The sequence below is a fragment of the Fulmarus glacialis genome, unplaced genomic scaffold (genome assembly GCF_000690835.1).
Source record: "Fulmarus glacialis isolate BGI_N327 unplaced genomic scaffold, ASM69083v1 scaffold11476, whole genome shotgun sequence".
NCBI classification, from domain to species: Eukaryota; Metazoa; Chordata; class Aves; order Procellariiformes; family Procellariidae; genus Fulmarus; species Fulmarus glacialis.
Genome location: NW_009217540.1, coordinates 5,356 through 26,696, shown reverse-complemented (window position 1 = coordinate 26,696; position 21,341 = coordinate 5,356). Strand labels below are relative to the sequence as shown.

Here is a 21,341-nt window from a genome sequence, read left to right as displayed (position 1 = left end):
TTCCTCTTGGATTATGGGGGGTTCATCCAAGTTTATATCCAAGTTGTTTATGTTCAAGTCAGAAGGCTTGGTAAGAAAGCCTTAAAGCCGGGTGGTATCTTGCTAGCTACTAGCTATGCATGTTGTGTGTTCATGTTGGACCTGCTTATATTCAGACTATGCAGTATTCAGACTATACGTTATTCAGGCTTGAATACTTCACCACCAAGAAAATTCCAAGTTGATGGATGATAGAGGAGGGTGAGAACTGTCATTTCAATTTACACATCCTTACACACACACATAACTTACATCGCTAAAACCACAAGATTTATTCAAAATACTGGTTTGGTTGGGGGAAAAATAATTTATCCTTTTTCAACTGTACTTGATTTTTCCATCCAAACAAAATAATGTTATCAGTGCTAATTCACAATGAATCCATATTTTTTATTTAATAAAGCATTTATTTATTATGTCAATACAAATACTGTTGGTTTTGTTTTAATACAGCCATTGGTTAATTAAATACAGAATTTTGGTATTCTTCATCAATGATGCAAGTTTAAAATAATAAATAATATAAATAAATAAACAAATAACACACATATTCAAAACAATCTTTTGGCTGTTCACCCACTACTAACAATACTACTGTCCCATACTATTGTTCTGTGCTAGCTAGGTTAGGATAACCTGAGTAATATACCATCTACTCTACACATTCTTTTTTTTGTCTGTGTAACGTTTCTCTGTACTAGGATTGCCAAAGTATCTTTGGCAATTTAATACCTGTTGTTGACCTTAGTATGATTTGAGCTGCTCATTCCTGTACATAATATTGAGAAGCCCACTATGTTTTTAGAAATGGCAAAACCTCAGAAGAGACGGTTGTATATTTAAATTGAATTACAAATAGCCTGTTTACAACATGACGTGCTCTTCTGCATTACATAGAGAGTGGATGCCTTCATTGGAGGTATGTGCTCTTTGACCTTTCGTAGTCCTTCTCATAAATGAAATGACCCCATCGAATTCCAGGACATCAGAGACAGTTACAGTATTAAATGACCAATGGCAGTATTTGTGGGTCAGAAAGTTTTGTTCTTTGCTTGTGTTCGCAGTCTGCTTATAAGTGAGCTTTCTAATGTCTGATTACCAAAATAGGCAGAATGCACACGGGTCTCCAAGAGCAGGTGGTTTTTAAATCACATTATGAAATTATGCACGAATACACAATTATGTTAGACAGTATATTAAGCTTTTCCCTTCTTCCATATAGTAGTAACCCTGGCAGAGGTACTTGTAGATTAAAAAGAAGAAAAAAAAGAATGCATGCTAAGTATATCGCAATATAAACGTAATAGTAGACATGTAAATTGTTAAATATAGTTTATTGTGCTTAATGCTGTTTTAGGTGACTGCTAAAGTATTGTTTTAAGCAATCTTATTTTAAATGCTCCTGTTGGAGTGCCCACTAGTCGTCATCCTTTCCATGTCTTTATAGTAGTGCCAGTTGCCAAGAGGAAGTAGAACTTCATTGTGGTAGACGATGTCAAAAATCGTCACAAGACTATTATCTTGCTGTGCATGCTATGTGTACTCACAGGTGAATAAGTACCTTCTTTTAGAATTCTTCTGGAAAATGGTACTTCTAGTAATATTCTCCATTGCTCAGTTATGTAAGTCTTTTTTCTGTGACGTAAAGAAACGTCCTGAAGATGTCTGTTACCTTGATTTTCTGTCCTGCCAAGTGAGCCCTTTAGTTTAAACCTGGTGTCCAAATTTCTAAGGAAGAGCTGGCATTTATTATCTACTGTCAATTTCTTTGTGCTTCCAGCCCTGCTGACATAGCAACTCATTGATATCTTTCTGTGAGTCTGCACCTTTCTTCTGAGAAGTGTAGAGAAATCACCAATGAATTTTGCACGTTCATGACATGTTGAGAGAGGAACTGCAGCTTTTTGCAACTTTTCAGTCTGTACTTCCCTTGATGATCAATAAGTGAAATTCCAAGTCTTCTGTAAAGCAGGTACCTCACAGTATTGTGGCAAATGCAGTGTCTGAGCCTACAAGGCTGTCTGTGCTCATAATTTCTCACAAGGGAGTTCAGATAATCAATTAAAGAAATCCATATCTCTCCCAAGCAACGTGCAATACATATTGCAAACAGAATTCCTAAGTCTGCAGAAGAGATTTAGAAAAGAGAACTCTACTAACCTGGAACCCTAAATCTTACCAGCTGACCAAAGACAAAAAAGTTTCTTTTTCAGTAAGTGATATCTTAGAGAAAGGATAACATTTTCAGATATCTGGATGATTTTTGAGGGTGGGGAAGTTTATTTCTTCCATTATGAAAATGATATGTTATTTTCTGTGGTTAGCTTATCAGAATCCTTAACTTCTGATCTAAGCTGATCAGAATCCTTAATTGAACTGTAAGCAACAACATGTTTTCAAGCTTACCTTTAGACATTACATCATTTTTTCTTTCTTTGAAGAAGAGCATATTTACTGAAGAGCCATGGATACTCTGTTGTTTGAAGACCAGTTTGGATCTTTTAATTCCTTGCTGGGCTGGCACTGTTGTTGGATGTACTGCAGTTCTTCCTGATTGTGCTCATTAGCATCAGTGCAAAGATGTTTCACCTCATGCAGAGTGTGCTTGGCAGCTGCAGGGTCCAGATGATAAGCAGTGGAATTTGTTTTCTCCAGTGGCAGCACATGGGATTGTGGCTGGTTTCCTGGCAGGCTTTTCAGTCTCCTGGCTAGCTGTAGTGCCAGGTGGTAAACTTGACTGTGGGAAAGAGGCAGGGATTGCCTCCTCATGACTAACATTCCTTCTGGTTTTCTACCATGTTTTAGCCATTTTCTCTAGCATTTAATTTTGTTGAGATGGCTTTTCATATTTGTCTTAGTGTATGTAACTTATCTTACTCAGGTTTTTTTTTTAATTTAATCCTAACCATTTAAAAACCACTCCTGATCTATTAAGCTTCCAGACAACCTTCAGCAAACAAACTTTGAGCAACATTTCCATTTCCCTTGTGACAGAGAAATAGTTGGTTTTCATTGTAATGGCCATTAACTTTGTGTTCTATTTTCTTTATATTTTTTGAAACTGTGTGTAGCCAAGTTCTAGAGGAACTCAAATATTAAGGTATTTCAGTTTGTTTTATCAAGGGCACTTTTTCCAGTTCTTCCCTTAAAATTATCTACGCTTCTAATGGTATTCCTGCTATTAAAGATGCAGTGGTTAGTTTTAAGGAGTTCCAGACCCCATGAATATTTCCAGGAAAAAAGACAGAAGTAAGAGAAGACGCAAACACACATGCAAGTAATACATCTATTCTCAGTCCTGTTAAAAGTTTGGATGAATGTGGTAAGTCGAAATGCTTATAATAAGCAAGTTATGTTAGCTAGCATAAGGCAAATGCTATGATAAACACAGCAAGCTGTTTGACAGTGCAGGTACCTTGTGTGAAAACACAAACAAACTTTTATGTAACTTCAAAGTGCATTGAAACATTCAAAAAGGAGATTTTTGTCAACAGGGAAGTGTTGTGGTTTGATCAGCTTTTTCCATGAAACTTTGACTTATTTTTCATTACTACTTTACTAATGGCAGAACAGCAGGGCAAGTTTCTGGGGGAAAAAAAAAATGACTTCTTCCATCTAGAATGTATACAATATTTTGTTCATGCCTAGCTGATATAACTCAGAAAAGCTTGTGATTCTAAATTAGATTGTAAGGAGCAGGACAGAGGTAGGCTTTTCTGTAGACACTGTAAAATGCAAAACTAAATTAGACTTGTAATGGGCACTTGGGTGATTTAGTGTGATTTAGTCAATGTGCTACTACATTTTGTTGATGTGTTTATTGTGAGATGAAGCTAAGAAACTAAATATACTCTGACTATAATCCGTGGTGTACAAGATTATTTTTCTTTTTAAAGCCGGTGCTGGTCTTCTCATGTCTCTTCTTCCTTGAACACCATTCACGTGAAACATTGAGTAGCACTCTGGCACTTTGTATATCTGAAGATCTAATTAACCACTTCAGTTACCTAAGACTAACCTTTACTTACTGAAGACAAATATCAGTTATATAAAACCACATGATGTGTTTAGGAATTTTAGTCACAGGGACCAGGTGACCTGCATCCTGTTCCCAGCTTACTACAAGTCTCATTACTTTAATCTTAAGTAAATCATTTAACGTGTCCATACTATGGACTGTGGATTCCTAAGGTATGACTAACAAGAATGGCCAAGTAGTAAAATAATAGAAAAATTATCTGCTTCATGCTTTTAAAATACTAGTTTAATCTCAAAACAAACTGAGCACCAGATTATAAACCTATGAAATCTTTGGTTGAAATGTTTAGATCATGTTGGAACAGGGTTGGAATTTGATAATGAATTTAATTTTGAGGGTGGTTTTTTTTTTTACTACATTAACTTTCAGGGTTTTTTCCTTATGTCATGAGAAAGAGTGATTTCCTCCCCCTTCCCCCCCCCCCCAAACATGATGAAATTGCAATGCATCTTCTCACTCTACCATATATAGAGTTTTTATAAAGTAAATATACTTACTTTGTATAGGGAAAGTATATTAATTTAACAGTCTGTCTGTCCTATAACTATCAGCATGTGAAACAGTTGTTCTGTACCAGGAGTAGTTGTGTTGATCTTTTTAATGGCATTTACCTCTTTTTTTTTTTAAAAACATGTTTATGTAACTTTTAAGTAGGACTTTCTTTTATATACAAACTGAATTTTATGTACACTTTGCCTCCAGTACAGTATATGTGTATATATATACCTCTAAATACAGTATATGTTTGGTTCAGAATTGCTCTAGCCATTCAATATGGGGGATAACCGAAGATCGTACTTTGGAGAGAAGGAGAACTTTGCCCTTTGCAAGAACCAATGGACATTTTATTCTGTATATTGAAAAACTAAAATGTTCTCTGTACTCATCTTTCCACATATAATCTTGTTTTAACTCATCTGTTCTCTCTTCATCTTGTTAATTCCAAATTATTTCCAAATATACTTTTTTCAAAAAATGTTTAAAAATAAATTGCAGACTCTGTAGACCCAGATCACTTTCTACTTACTTGAATAGGAAGATAACGGATATCACTAAGTTATCAGTAAAAACATAGGTGGCCATATATGCCAGTTTTGCACTTAATGTTAGCTAGAGTTTGAAGATATGCAATATACAAGTATTCCATGACTTGGTACTGCACTTATTAAGTGTAGATACTTATTTCATTTCCTTTGTTTCATAGATGATGTATATACACCTGAGGATATTGCCAGACAAATTGGCGTGGATGTGGAAAAACCTTTCGAATACAGTGATACCTGGGAAAAGCCAATTTCTGGTAAGGTTAATAAAAGAAGACAATATAGCAAATTTTAACAGTTATGCAAAATAAAAACACCACCTTTCCTACACAAAAAACACCTCCACTAAGAGAAAATAATTCTTAGTCATCCTCATCAATACACCTTCTCTTGGCTTCAGAATGCTACTAAAAGTGATAAAAATAAGAATATTTCATGGTCACTACTTAGTCACTAACATATGCCATATATTAAAAATTACCACCACCAGCGTTGTATTCTTATGATCAAACAGCCACAATACTGTAAGCACTGATTTTTTTCATACTAATAGTTTCTACATGGCAAGGGAGAATAAAGTGAATGCATAACCAAATTGTCCTCCCATTTATGAGAAAGTTTTGTTGAATATTAGGATTGCAGGGAAAATTAGAATGTTAGGCTTGAAGCAAAATAACGATGTGGAGTAAATAAGGTTACACGTTTTTTTACATGGGCTATACCAGGCTTGTCAATTTTACTTTTCTTGCAAGTCTTGCAGTCATATTTTCAAAACAATAAAAATATTTTTACTGAAAAATGGCTTCCCCAAATAGGCCTTCAAAAATAGACTTTTTGTATTTCACTTTTTTCTAGTCAGCTTCTTAGAAATTTTCTGTTTCAACTGAAAAGTTGTAGTACAGAGTGTGTTTGTATGCCACATGTATACACACAAACATACATACAAACATGTAAACACTCTTACATGTAGAGAATTTCTTCGTTTCATAAGCATAACCAAGAATAGATCTTGGTTTAGCTGTGCTTTTTTACTGGCATAAAAACTGACCGAAAAGAAAATCTTTTTTGCTTTTAGCCTTGGATGTACTATTCAGCTGCAGCTGCTCTTTTTAGTTAGGTTTTCCTTTGAAAACGTGTTATTAGATTTAAAAACACAGATACAAATATATGGCCCTGACTAATCTATAAACTGCTGTTTGCTTCTAATCCCTGCTGAATTTCCTTTGCACCTAATTTACCTGCACAAAGACAAAAGCCTATCTTGACAGCTGAGTTCTGATGTTTTATCTTTTTAAAGTTTATTCAATCTGAAGATTGTACTTTGCAAAGATTAAGTTCAGTGTGATATACTATTAGTAGTAGCTGGATGCAGACTGTACACTGAAAACAAGGATGGTGCTCTGCATTTTTTATTACTGAATGTCAGGCAGTGGTGTCTACTTAAGTAAATTCAGCTTGTGATTTGCAGAGACTGGAAGTTTTTTTATGCACATAGATTTGAAGGAACATCTACATCTGCTTTTACTCATGACATTAGATGTTTAAAGGTAAGCTTTTAGAGCTTTGAAGTAAGCCAATACCTTGAACCGTAGTCATAAAAGACAGTTGGGTATGGTTATGAAATTAGCTACTACTGTTTCGTAATTTTCTTGTATACTTCTGTGATCACAGCTCTCTTCATGAGGCCTTAATATGTATATCAAAGTTCAGAATTATAGAATCATAGAATGGTTTGGGTTGGAAGGAACCTTTAAAGATCAAATAGTTCCAGCCCCTCCTGCTGTGGGCACGGACATCTTTCATTAGATCAGGTTGCTCAAAGCCCCATCCAACCTGGCCTTGAACACTTCCAGAGAGGGGACATCCACAACTTCTCTGGGCAACCTATTCCAGTGTCTCATCACCCTAATAGTAAAGAATTTCTTCCTTATATTTAATCTAAATCTACCCTCGTTTAGTTTAAAACTATTACCCCTTGTCCTATCACTACAGGCCCTGGTAAAAAGTCTCTCTCAATTTCTCTTATAAGCCCCCTTTAAGTACTGAATGTTGCAATAAGGTCTCCCCAGAGCCTTCTCTTCTCCAGGCTAAACAACCCCAACTCTCTCAGACTTTCTTGATAGGAGAGATGTTCCAGCCCTCTGATCTTTTTTGTGGCCCTCCTCTGCACCCACTCTAACAGGTCCATGTCTTTCTTGTACTGAGGGTTCCAGAGCTGGACGCAGTACTCCAGGTGGGGTCTCACGAGAGCAGGGTAGAATGGGCGAATCACCTCCCTTGCCCTGCTGGCCACACTTCTTTTGATGCAGCCCAGAATACAATTGGCTTTCTGGGCTGCAAGCACACATTGCTGGCTTATATCTAATTTTTTGTCTACCAATATCGCCAAGTCTTTCTCTGCAGGTTTGTTCTGAATCCGCCTGTCACCTAGCCTGTACTGAGGCTGGTGATTACCCTGACCCAGGTGCAGAAGCTTGCACTTGGCCTTGTTGAACTTCATGAGGTTTGCATTGGCCCACTTCTTCAGCCTGCCAGGGTCTCTCTTGATGGCATCCCTTCCTTCAAGCGTATCAACTGCACCATTCAGCTTAGTGTCAAGCTGAGGGTGCACTCAATCCTACTGTCTATGTCATCAGTAAAGATATTGAACAGTACTGGTCCCAATTCGGACCCCTGAGGGACACCACTTGTTACTTATCAACATATGCACATAAAGCCATTGATGGCAAGTCTTTACACGGGGCTGTCTAGCCAATTCCTTTTCCTTTGAATAGCCCATCCATCAAACCCATATCTCTCCAATTTAGCAACAAGGATGTTGTGTGGGACTGTGTCAGAGGCCTTGAAAAGTCAAGATAGATGACATCAGTTGCTCTTCCCTTATACACCAACACAGTCACTCCATCACAGAAGGCCACCAGATTAGTCATTGCCATTATGAAGCCATGTTGGCTGTCTTTAATCACCTCCCTGTCATTCATATGCCTTGACATAATTTCCAGGAGGATCTGTTCCATGATCTTACCAGGCAAAGAGGTGAGGCTGATTAATCAGATATTGCTATAAGTTAGCCAGTATCTGACTTTGCTTTTAAATACATTTACTTTTTCTGAAAATTTAGTGTGTGTTAACTGAAAAATTTACATTTACGCTAGTTACGAGAAATGAAAAGATAGGTTATAGCACACAAGAATTAAGCTTGATGTGTTAAAAGTCTGTCCTAAGAGGTTGCATGCCCTCCTTTTTCATGAAGAGTGACAGAGTCAAGGAAATACATTCCTAGTTCACCATGCCGCTGTCCTCGCAAGAGTCTACGCTATCACAAAATCCCTAAATTCTATTGTGTGTCCTAGTTTACAAGCTCAGCCTCCACACCTTGTTAATTAGATTTGGTAGCATCATAGACCATCACCCAAATCATTGTGGAAGTAGTAGAAGGGAAGAGTAGGGAATCTTGTTTTTCCAGAGTGCAGTGTAGTAGATTCAACTGTGACACAGTCCGCTTGTGATGTTTTGGCTTGCATGTAACTGTTGCAATTGTGTTGTTCAGAAGATATGATAGAAACCACTGACAAGTCAATACTTGCACATTTTTACCCCATAAATATCTCAGACAACCCTATTCCCTAAATATGGACAGGGGGAAAATTAATCATGGATACTACCATGTAGTAGTATGTAGGGTATGATGACTTATATATACAACAATTTATTATCCTTTTTCAGGTCTTTAGGCATATTTTTTTCATCTCCGTCTGGGGATTAAGAATGAATATAAAACCTACAAATGCTATTTTCAAAACCATTACATTAACCTGAATTAACAGAGCATTATTTCCTGTGTTGTTCTGAGGGATTTAAAAAAAATGTGTTTTATAAGTGACTACAAAAGTCCAAAAGGAAAAGGGAACAGAGAAAGATGGAGGTGTTCCTGTTTGTATATTGTAAGTATTTCTAAAAAGGCTCTCGCAAATGAGTCTTTGGATCTGCTCCCTTCTCGCCCACAGTCACTCTATTTATAGGGTAAACTAAGGTCTGATATGTAGAGCCCGAAGTACTCTCTGTAGCCAGTAACTCAGTATCAGGTATCTTGCATATTTGTTGACATTGGCAGCATTGTAAGAATTATATTACTCTTGAGGATTTTCCCCTGTTAGGTACAAAATGTCTTTTGTTACATAAATGTGTTGCACATATCTCCTGTTTTTTTCTTAAGGAAAGAAGTGCAAAGATGAATAGTGAAGAAAAATCTTTTCCTTTGCCTTTCCTTTGCATAATAAAATCCTTTATAATTGCATGGAAAATACACTAAAATGTTTTGTAAGTATGAATTAAGAGGCTTAGGTTCTCCTTTCAGACCTCACTGCCAAAGGACCTTACCAGATAAATGTAATAGATATTGGCTGGAACTGCACATTGAAACAACCTGGTTGGGTGCTTCAGGAGTTTCTAACACAATAACTGTCTCTAACCACGTCAGTGCATGAAGTGACACTGACTTTTTTTCATTTTTCACTTTTGAACAGCATAGCATGCATTGTCCCTAATGATAATCTCCCTTTTGCTATATCTTTTGCTTCAGGCTGAGGGTGACCAGTTTTATCAGTTATAAAGTACAGAAATTTTGTGAGTAGGATACTGAAGATGTTTCCAAGTACACTGAGGTAGTGTTTATTGTGGGAAGAAGTATCCTGTTGGCTGCCAAAAAATTACTGTTGACAGAAATGCGTAACTACACAGAAAATGAATTGCTGAAACACTTGTACAAAATCCCAAAGGAGTTACATTTTTTCAGTGTAAGCTTGGTTTAAAACTCCACGGCACACACTTCCCAAAGAATTTAAGGCTGAAAATACAACTCATTTCAGCTCCTAACCTTGCTTCTCTGCTTTTGATACTAAACCAGACGTGAAACATTGTTTGAGAAGTCAGAATATAACTTAAAATGGGTTTCTGATTTTATGGAATTTGAGGTTAAATAATTAATAACGTTGTCTTGTAATGTCATTCAGTAACTACATCACCTGGCCTTCAGCATCCTCCTATACCTCCTGTCAAGCCTACACAAATGCGAAGAAAACCTCTGCCTCCAAACACAGTGACTGGTAAACCAGGGAGTCCAGGTATCTCAGCCTTTTCAGCATAAATATTTTATTATGTGTGAGATAATACTGAATGACTAGTAGGATATAGGAGAGTTTTATAGTATAGATTCTTTTCTTTAATCTGTGATATCTATAGAAACTAGTCTTCTGGAACATACAGGCCTTGTCCTTTGTCTTCATACATAAACTCTGTTTTCCTTTTGTTTTCCTAACCCAGTTAATGTCAAAATCATCCCTCGTAAGGGAGCTGAAAGCACAATAGCATAATGCAAGTCATCCTTCAAGAAGATCAACCTTAAGAACATTTCATGTCTACTAATAACATTTGCAGTTACTTAATGTGCATGTCAGATGGGAGATATTTAATATTATGCTTCAATGCATACTCCCAACTGGTTATTTGTAAACAAATTCTGTCCCATATATATGGCACATCCATTAACCACTGCAAATAGTGAGCTAATAGGCACCCAGAAAACTAACCGCACTGGGAGGTAGAGCAAGCTGAGTTATTTCATGTGCAAAGAGTTTAGCTTCATTCCTGTGCTACAGTATTCCTGCTTCTCAGTATCAGTATAGGGGCACACAGAAACTTTCACATTTCCTATTTTATTTTAATTTTGTCCTGAAGCTGATATTCAGTATCCTTATGTATGTTTTGTCTGTGGATTCTGTATAAGAATCCTTAGGCTAACGTTATTCCAGGTAGTCAGAAACTATCATCTCATTATGCTTAGCATCATGAGAAATGCTTCCCTCTTCATATTACCTTCTGTAGTTCACTGGAAATATAAAGGCCTTGGCTCTGCTGTATTTCCTGTTGGCTTTTTATGATTTGTTTCATTTGGGGCTTTGTTGCTAATAAGTCACCAAAGACCTAAATAATTCTTTAGTATTTTGTGCAGCAGATTAGAAGGAAGGATCTCTAAGATGGATGAAACAAGCTGTATATTTACTCAACAGCAGAGCCAAGATCGGAAAGTTGTGTCTATACTTGCTGTTGATCGGTGGTATTTCCTTAGTAATAACTACAACAGAACATAATACACTGTCAGCCTTAATCTGTATCATAAAAAAAAATGTTGACCTGATACATTTTCTTTTCCTTGTAATGGGGTTTATGCTAATTTTCTCCATTACGTGTATAATTAATTTACCAATGTTTTGAAATTTCACCCTTTTCCCATACAGTAGAGGCCAGGTTATGTGGTAGTCAGCAGTTACCATATCGTCTTAGGCATTCAAGATGGAATAAATTGGTTAGATGATCTGGTTCTTCCTTGTGGGGCCAGTAGCAGATTTTCCTTTTTCTGTGTTTCCTAGTGTTTTATCCAGCTTAGTTTTAAACTTCATAATTGAGCTTTTTCTGGTTCCCTGGAGAGATTGTTCCACAGTACTAACAGGAAAAATTTGCCTCAATGTTCTTCTTGTATTTTCCCTTTCATGATTCTGTCTCGTTTCTCTTTCTCATTAACACTATGATTAATTCCTTACTTGCATCTTTCTTACTCATCCAGTGAATGAGTATTATGGGAAGGTTTCTATGCACACATTAAAATTCTCCTGAGTTGGAAAAAAGGAAACAAGAGTGTTCCAGGACCTTTGTGAAACTGGACTCTAGTGAGAATCTTAATAAATTTCCACTTTATTAAGGAAATTAGTGGAAAGTAGGGAGAGAATCTTTACTATGAGAATCTTAATAAATTTCCACTTTATTAAGGAAATTAATGGAAGGTAGGGATTTTTGTTGTTTTAAACTTGGTTCACCGCAGTTCTGCCTTCAGTCACCATGTTCTTCGGTGTCATGTATGCAGGGAAGGTAACTACATTATGTAGTTCTTACTTTTGGGGGGTTGAGATTTCACAGTCATGCAGTGGTTATCTGGGAGTATCTGCATGTTTTGTGAATGTAGTTCTTGTCTTTTACAACTATTTTGAAAACAATCAAGACATCCTTTACCATGGATTGTTTGCCTTTTAGAAACCTGTTTTCCTTATTAGGTGATAACTGCTGAGGAGTAAAAGCAACGTCACATAATCTAAAATAATTTTTAAAATAGCTATTTAATTATGGGAAATAATATTGCCTCTATCAATCAATTTCTGTCCAAACTTACGGTGCCTACTACAGAATAGATCAGTTCAGAAAGAAAGCTTTTTCCCTTGGGTCATGTAGTGTTATAAATGTTGAAAATGTTGGACTTGGTTGCATTTTTCTTACCTTCGTCTGAAGTGCATCTTAATTTCATTTAGTGGAAGCTCCAGTCCTGTTTTGTGGTTAAACTCTTAATGCAGACCATAATGCAGGACTCAGTGTTTATCATTATACATGTTCCAGCTACAGCCTTGCTAATATATATGCTGTATTGAGAGTAGAAATGAAAGAACCTTACCCATATTTGAGGGAAGAATCCAAGTTTCTGTTGCTGGCTTCAGCTATTCTGTCTTACAACTCATGAAGAAATGTGCTCTTTCATTTGAGAAACAGAAATGTCAATGCTGGTCATTTTGCATCCTTTTACTAGTCTGTATAGGATGGTTGTGTGCATTAAACCAGGTCATACTCTAGCTGACTGAAGTCCTCCAAGACAATCTCCAAGTGGCAAAGAATTTTCTTACTGGGTTTCAGGAGTAGGTTATATTGGCAATGAGGACAACTTGGAACTTTCCTAAATCCAACTGGAAGCTGTTGTATAAGTTTTGAGGGAATATCACAGTTTAAATGAAAGTACATGTTTCATGAAGCAGTTGCCACAAATCTGAGTTCTGTCAGAAAATCAGAAAGTTGTGTCACTCTTTTAAATAGTGAATGGCTTGTTGCCACAAGCTCCTCCTTCTGTCACTATAGCTAAACCCGCTGGACCAACAACACCTGTGAGGACAGGAACATCATATAAGACGCCAACAGCTTTTGCAACTCCAGAGTACTATGGTAAGCATATTACAGACAGTTCTGGTTTCTTTTTTTTTCCTTTTTTTTTTTTTTTTTTTAATGAACATAAAGGTTTCCTCTTTTTTCTTTTGCTTCCCTTCCTTAAACTATGTTGATGCATTGTATATTTAATGTAAGAAGTATTCTGTCTGGGGTGATTCTGATTTCCTTTATGCCACTTTGTGACTTTTCTAACTTGACTGAGTTCATCTGGCTATCTTCTGATACACACCTTGGTAAATGAGAACATGACGTCCCTTCTGTCTTCCTAGAAATCAAGACATGCTTAGCAGGCTTTCAGTACTATTCAGTGGCTGCTTAAAATCTGTGAAGAACACTTCTTTTCCTGAACATTTCTTTTTGCACAGGACATAAATTCACATTATTATTTGACAGTGACTGATAGTGCTCAACATGGTTGTGATATCCTAGCTATCTGATCAAACTGCCACCATTTAAATAGAAAAAAATGTAATAGGGTAAACATACAGGTTAGTTGGTAATTTGCCCTTTATAAAATTGGGAGTGAACTACAAGTTCAGACCTAAATCTCCTCAAAGTGGCATACAGGAATGGGTTTGGGAGAGGGTGTGCTTAGAATTTTTGAGCCAAAATATGCAGTTCTAGGTATATTCTCATAAATAATGCTGTTTCTAATTTTCCTGGATTTAAAGTAATACTGAAATTCTTGTCTCCTTCTAATGATCATGAACTCACTGTGACCCTTAGTGCTCAGTAAAGCAAGCTGGATGCTAGATTTATTTTAAAATGCTTGTTGTGAATATACATTGTGTTTTGTCCGTTGAGGTCCATTGTAGTATTTGCATCTGAGAGAAGATTCTGTTGTGTATAGTGGCTATTTAACACAACACTGGTGTCATGAATCCTGACTGCCTTAGCACATTTCTGTCCGCCAGAGTATTTGCCTTCAATATCCTTCAAATTTTGTGGAAGTTGTACACTCTGGAGACAGAATTTGTGATTTCTTTGACACTATTTTCAGAGAAGTTCATGTGCCAACATGTGCTCTATATTCTATGAACATGAAACAAGCTCCAAGCTAAACAGCCAGTACAGTGCAAAAAGATGTTTTTTAAAAGGTCTAAAGAGCATTTTGCATATATTGCATGAACTGAATCCAGCTGCAGTCATGAAGTCTGTCACTTTGATTATGGCTATCTTGATACTAGCAGGTAAGTATGGGTAAGCATTACTCAGCATCACAGCCAAAATGAAGTCCTTAAAAGGAAAAGGCACATCTGGCAGCAAAGGTCTACCATGGAAGAGCTTTACCATGATTTAAAATGCCAAATGAACTGTGAAATGCTGCAGTTCTAACACTGAAACTTCGTATTTATTGCAAATTAAATTATAACTGTATTTCCCACAGTTGATGCAACTGTCTTCAGCTCAAGTCCTACATCAGAAACAGATTCTTCAGGCAAACCAAGGTACCAAGGTAGGATTTTAATAACTACGGTATTTTTATTTGGGGGAATATATGAAGACTGACCTATCTTGCATCTAAATTATCTTGTTTAGTTATTCGAAGGCCAAAACTTCATTTGATTCTGTTTCACTTTAGTGTCAGATAAAAGGGCTGTAGTGCAGACCATCAGCATATTCTTGACTAAATTTTAGTTCTACTTTTTTCCCTGCTACCACCTCCTAGTTTACAGTCTTGCCCACAAACCTGTTGTGGCTCTTCCTGTATGCCAGCAGTAGTACAACTGCACACTGTACACATTCCACCAAACCAAATGAAAATCTTCCTGTGGGCTTGCAAGTGTACCTGGAGAGGTATTGCCCCAATACCAATGCACCTTACCATGAGGGATATCTACCCATCATATATGCCTCACCTCTCATTCCAGACTGTGCACATTCAGGTAGTTTAGTAATATGGTAACATACTAGACTAGATAATAAAGTAGTCAAGTTATTGCTGTTGCAGTAATCTAGAGAGTTTAGCAAGGTGAGATGACAGGAGGAAGTGCTTTTGTACCAAAAGATTTTTCAGGTTTTTTTCTTGGTCTGATACGAGACACTATATTTCTGAGGACACTGCCTTTCTTGCAAGAGCTTATTGTTTACATCCAATAGAAGTTTTAATTTTAGAACTAATGTGTTTGTCTTCAGTAATCTTTCTAATTTTGATGTAGAGTACAAGATGTTTGCTTCAGAAGGTTTGTTTCAAGGTTTGGTCTTGTATCACTGAAAATGGTCAAGATTTTGACAGTCACTTTAGAAACTGCAAGTTTAATGATGGAATGACTCTGGACTAAACTTGTTACTCTCTCTGGTGAAACAAAGCGGTGATGGGCATTACATCTTTGTATTAGCATAGTGCTCAAAAGCTGCAAATGGAATTGTAGTGTCATTTGACTATAGAAGGACTAAAGTTAATTGTCCTATTTTATGACAGAAGTTAATTCCTTCAAACAGTGCTTATCACCCACTAATACCTTTAGAGTGATATTTCATCAGTGGTTCCAATGGGAAGGGGGTGAAGGCAGTGCAGATTCCAGGTCTAACGACAAAAAAAAACCCCAACAAGCAGCTTAATATTGAATATATGGGGTTTATTCTTAAACATTTATGTTTGGCTTTGACTTGTGCAGATTTTTAGTTGGTGCCCTGAGATCGTAGTTGTGCACTAGGTGAAATGGCATTGACATTTTGTAAAAACATTCTGTATTGAATAACAGCTCTTTCCTATTGCTACAGCCCCCCATGTCAAGTACATGAAGAAAGATGATGATGTGCCTTGCTCTATCACAAGCTCTCTTGAACATTTTCCTCAAGAAGAAGCTGGCAGCAAGGAAGAACCTACTCATCCTCCACAAAATCCTCCAACCAACCTCACAGTGGTGACTGTTGAGGGCTGTCCAACTTTCGTCATATTGGACTGGGAAAAACCAGACAATGACACTGTTACTGGTTGGTTTGATTTCTTTCCTCCATTGTATCAGAATACAGTATTTCCAGCTTATTTTTACTTTCACAGTGGTTTTATGCCATTTAAAAAATACTTTAATCCCAAGGGAGTCTTATACCTCAGTGCTTTTATTTTGTGCTACTGTCAACTCCAGTGTGGATAAGAAAACGCTACTAGATTAGAATGAGATTTTCACTACTGTATCATTGGTGTCAGTGATGACACAGATACTTAAGAAGCATGACTCTGCATCTTCTGTTAATTTCTGGCTTCTCTGTGTACAGGATCTGGTAAGATCTAGTCAAGAAGTTCCAGCAATGTGACAGTAGTCTTTATTATATAGATGCATACACATAACGTAGTCATCTTTCTTGACTTGAGGATGTTGTTGATCAGTGGACCGGACACAATGAAACCTTACAGTGTAATACTTGCTGTACCCACCATAGGGTCACCAAATTGTCTACATTAAAAGAATCTGTTTGGGTTTTTTCATTTCCAAAGGAAGGTTTTTGTATTGAGAATAAATCCTTGTGAGACATGCAGGAATCAGTACATAGACAGGTAAGCATGCAAGACGACCATTTATAATTTTTCTGTCGTCTTCTGTATATCAACACAAACTTACCAAAATTGAACATTTAAATTAATTAGCAACTGAAAATTACAGTTCTTCTGTACTGTCAGGAAAATGGCTTTTGTTTTTACCATAGACATAAAACTTTGATTTGCAAAATCACTGGCTCATCACAGCCGTGACCAAACGGATTTGGCTGTGTTGCATCACAGGTGAGTAGAACAGATAAGACTAGGAACTATGAGGACTAAGACTTGATCATTAGCCATTCACTTTAGCATGTAAGTGGGATGTTTTCAGATGTTGGTTTATATGCATGTCATGAGAGATTTCAGTGCAGGGGTATAATTAGGTGACTGTCACAAGCACTCTCTTCCCCAAATTAGTCCTTCCTTGATTTTCTAGAAATAATTACTAGGTTTAGCCTCTATTCTTTCTTGCTTTCCCTGCCGTTTTGAAAAATAATACAGGCAAAACCAAAGGGACATTCAAAAAAAAAATTAGCCTGCGCTTTTTTCTTCTGGGAAAGAGGAAGAAAGTTAGCCCTTCTGCTGGGTTAAAAGGAGAATAAAAAGAGACTGTAGGCAAATAAAAAGTACCAACAAGAGAGAAGAATGGTTACCTGGCTTGCCTTCCACGATGCGCTTCATCCTGGAAGAAAAGGAAGTGTGAGCTTATTGCTAACCTTAGAATTAGGATGAGGATAGGCTCTCTGTGAACACTCCCCATTCCAGGCAGTTCTGCAATGCTTCTTTTTGTTCAGGGAAAAGCCTTTTTGTTGCTGTTGTCATTTGGAGGCCTCCTCCACAGACCAGTCCTTAGCTTGATTAGATCAGATAATGTCACTTAGTCCTCATGTTTTCTTGGAAGTAGACCTGCTGTTTTTCTTGAGTATGTTAATGAACCCACTGCAGCACAGCCATTTGTATTGCAAAAATAGAAAAACATTTCCACTATAGCTGGTAAAACTGTCAGCACACATCATCTACTGATGAGAGCAAGGGCTAATTGCCTTCTGATACTATTTCCTTTCTTTTTCAATGCGTTTTGTGAAAGATAGAGCAAGCAATACTCACTGTTTCTTCTGAGGCTTTAGGTGGAAAACCTTTCTCTGTTCAGTTGTAATCAGCATTTGTAAGAGTTAACTTATCATGAAGTTTCTTCTCTTCTGTAAGACTATTCTGTGATAACTGAGACACCTGGCATATCCTTCTCCATTGCAGAAAAGATTAAAATCTTCTGCAGAATATGTGACTAATACTTATTTTGCTTCACTGAGAGAAACTGTAGTTTTCAATCTAGCTATCTTCCTATCTAGATGTAACAGCTTTCCCATAAATACCATCTTCATTCTTTTTAACTTCAATGTGTAATACAAAATGTTTGAACTCTGTGGCTTACAAATAGAATCATTGAGCTCGTCTTCTTCGTCTTCACTTCAAAAAATTACTCAGTGACTCATCCAAGGACACTTTCTGAATTCAGGAGAAGGCATTGAATCCCATTTTCTGAAAACAGTGATTACTTCATGTTGGCACCAGTATGACATTACTGGTTTAGACAGACTTAAACCAAGTTTTCTGTCATCTCTTTCTATTTTTGTAGTTTATACAAGTTTTTTCAATCATCTGATTTAGGCATCACATCTTTGTTTTTTTTTAATGCACTGTTTCAGATAGAACTGTGGAAATAGAAAATGTAATTTGTTGAGCCATTTTTTTTAAATGGTTACTTTGGTTGACTTTTAGCTATGCTAGGGGTTTCATCGTATTGGGTATTCCTAAAAACAAAATTGTACTTCAGTAATGGAAAGGTCTGACAAATAATAACCTAAACAGTGATCAAGCTTACCTCCTTGTTTTTATAAAGGCTGCAAATGTCAGGAACCAGGACCATTTTGCTGGTGCTCTGCTACTCCTGTTGTGTTGCCACAGAAATGTAGGGCAGTTTGTTGTCTTGTGCACTGAGACTCGTGCACTGAGTAACAAGCAGGTTCAAGATGCGCTCAGTAGTTCTTTGTGTGCGTGTGTGTGTGTGTGTATGCATGCACATATTTGCATGCCCATTCACATGTGCTGTGTTTTCTTTTCCAACTTGAATGACTTAAAAAGTTCAAGTCACATATTGATTTGGGGCTGGCAGAAGGCAGAAAGATTGAATTCCTGTAAAGTTAATTACTCATTCTCTATCTGGATGTACCTAAGGCAGTGGATATCCACTCTCCCTCCCATGCTTCCTAAGAAACATAATTTCTCTAATGAGGCTTAATTAGTGCAAACAAGGACCTTTGCGTGTTTTTCTCCGTGGTTCACTCAGCCCTTGGTGGCTATATAAGAAAAGGTCTTTGTTTCGAAAAAGGAAATGCATAGAGAGAAAACACAGATATGTTTTGCACAAACACATACTATCAATGCTAATGATGTCTTCGGTCATTGCATTGGGGTCCCTCTTGAACAAATGATCTAAAGTAAAAGCCCTCTACTTACTTTTTTTTTTTTGTTTTCCCCTCCCTCTCATCTAAGACAACCGTTCCTGCAGGTCCATGAGTTTGTTTTTAAAAGGCAGTGGTTGGTCTTTTGCTGTTCATGGGTGACTGTTGTGGGGGAGGACTTCTGAACATGGAAATGTTGAAAATCTTCAGTATCGGCAGTAATTCCTTCCTTCATGCTGACTTTCTGACATACTTTTAAAACTGTTTTAAAGTTTTATGTTGCTCTGTATATGCTCTAAATAACTGAGTCTATTACAAGGTAAAGATAAAAAGATGCTGTGTAGAGGTCCCTTTTGAAACTATTGCAGTAAATCTGAAATTCACATGTGCATACATGTATATAATTGCTCAGATTGAATTGCTGTGGTTTAGAAGCTTGGAATTTTAGAACATAATTTTTTAGGGCTGCTCTGCACTTCCGCTTAATTGCATTGTCTTACATAATTTACCCCAGTGGTTTTGATGGTTGTTTTTTGCATGGAAGAGTGCAAAGGAAGCCATAGTTGCACAATTGAGGTCAAAATCAGGTCAATTTGTGTGTGTATGCTCATTTACATACACATCTCCTACATTTACTAGGAGTGAGGATCTGAGAGTCCAGCAACAATTAAGAGGTTTTTTCCTTTTTAACACTGAATCCCATTGCATGTGTTTTATCTTTCTGTGTTGACAACAAATGGGTCTCCTTGTATTGAGAACTAAAAAATTTAGCAAAAAAAGAGCCCTACAGCTTGCTAGCATTTAGTTAAGAACTCGAAAATTAGTAGTATCATTAGAAATAAACAGGAAAGAAAGTCGTTTTCTAGAGGTTTTGTAGCTGTTGATAGGTGGTCTCTGTCTTTGTCCTCACAGTATAATACCTGCTTTATTCATTGTGCTGTAGATCTAAATGCTCATTGCAAATGCTCTTTGAAAACATTCCCCTTTGCTAGCTTACAATTAGCAAAGCTGCACTTGGTATTATAGACACGTTTTAGGAAGGGAAAAGGAAGGGGCTGGGGAGGTTGTGAATTTCTTTGTGAAGAGAGGAAAATTAGCAATACACTCAGTGTGTTTATTAGAAGAGGTTGTTATGAATTGGGACAGAGGTTGCCTGCTAGAGAGAGACTGTATCTTGAACAGGGCTGTAACTGAAGGGGTATCTTCTTCCCAAACATCTGTTGTTAATTCCCTGTTCAGAGTATGGCTTGTGCTTGATGATACATCCCAGTGAGATGAAAAGAAAGTAGTGAGACTCTATAAATCATATAAATACAGAAGTAAATTTATGCAAAATTATATCATTGTAAACTGGCAGATTCCCTGAGTGCACAATCCAAGTTAGTTGGGCAGTTTCCTTTGGAAATCTTAAAAATATAGGTCTTATTTTAAGTTAATCAAGGTTTAAGCATTTAGAAACTGTACTTTCATCTTTGATACTTTTTCATTCAAACTGCAGAATGCTTATACTGCAGTATAATTGGAATCTTGTCACTAGTGTACCTTTGGGCAGAGGTGAGATGTTGAGTATCCTTTATCCCATAATTGAATTACGAGGAAGGATGAGGTGTTAGGCACTCAGCAATCTGGAATTGGATCTCTCTTTCCTAACCATTTTAGCATACTAATGTCCAAACTGGTTCACACAAGATGTCCTTACAGCCTATTAGACAGGAGGAGTGGAAATCAGATGAGAAAAGAGAGCGCAATGAAGAAGCTCTAGTAAGAGCTGTTATTTAAGCAAATTTCTCTTTACTGTAATTTTCCAGAGTATGAGGTCGTGTCAACTGAAAATGGAGCAAGTGATGGTGAAAAGGAGAAATCGATTATCACTACAAATCAAACCCATTCTACTGTGGAAAACCTAAAACCTGACACAAGGTAATTAAATAAAATAATTTTCTAAGTTAATCCAACTAATTTAGACTGTCAGCTGTCTGCCACTTCAAATGAAAATACATATGTATTTAAGACCAAATCGGTTCTACTCCTGTTCTGATAGGAAAAGGTATGCTTTGGTTTGGCTTTCTTTTAAGTTAACAGATAAGACACATCTGAGGAATCCTTAGGAAATTTCCAAGAGAATTTATGGTCTGGATAAATTGCAGAAGTGAGCTGTTCTGTCAGAAAGATTAACAGTCAAGTGTAAGAAAACGTATTGCTCTTTATCAAAAAATCTCTTGAATACAGCAGATAAA

General features: G+C 36.9%; 1 protein-coding gene across 1 annotated transcript; it reads left to right on the top strand.

The window, feature by feature from the left end:
* Positions 1-910: 910 nt before the first annotated feature.
* Positions 911-21,024, top strand: LOC104078171 (target of Nesh-SH3-like; the record flags this gene model as incomplete). Its single annotated transcript, XM_009579713.1, has 8 exons — positions 911-958; positions 2,607-2,766; positions 5,283-5,378; positions 10,134-10,244; positions 13,075-13,158; positions 14,549-14,617; positions 15,886-16,098; positions 20,913-21,024. Coding segments are annotated over exons 1-8 (893 nt in total), but the record flags the coding sequence as incomplete, so codon positions are not given.
* Positions 21,025-21,341: the final 317 nt, after the last annotated feature.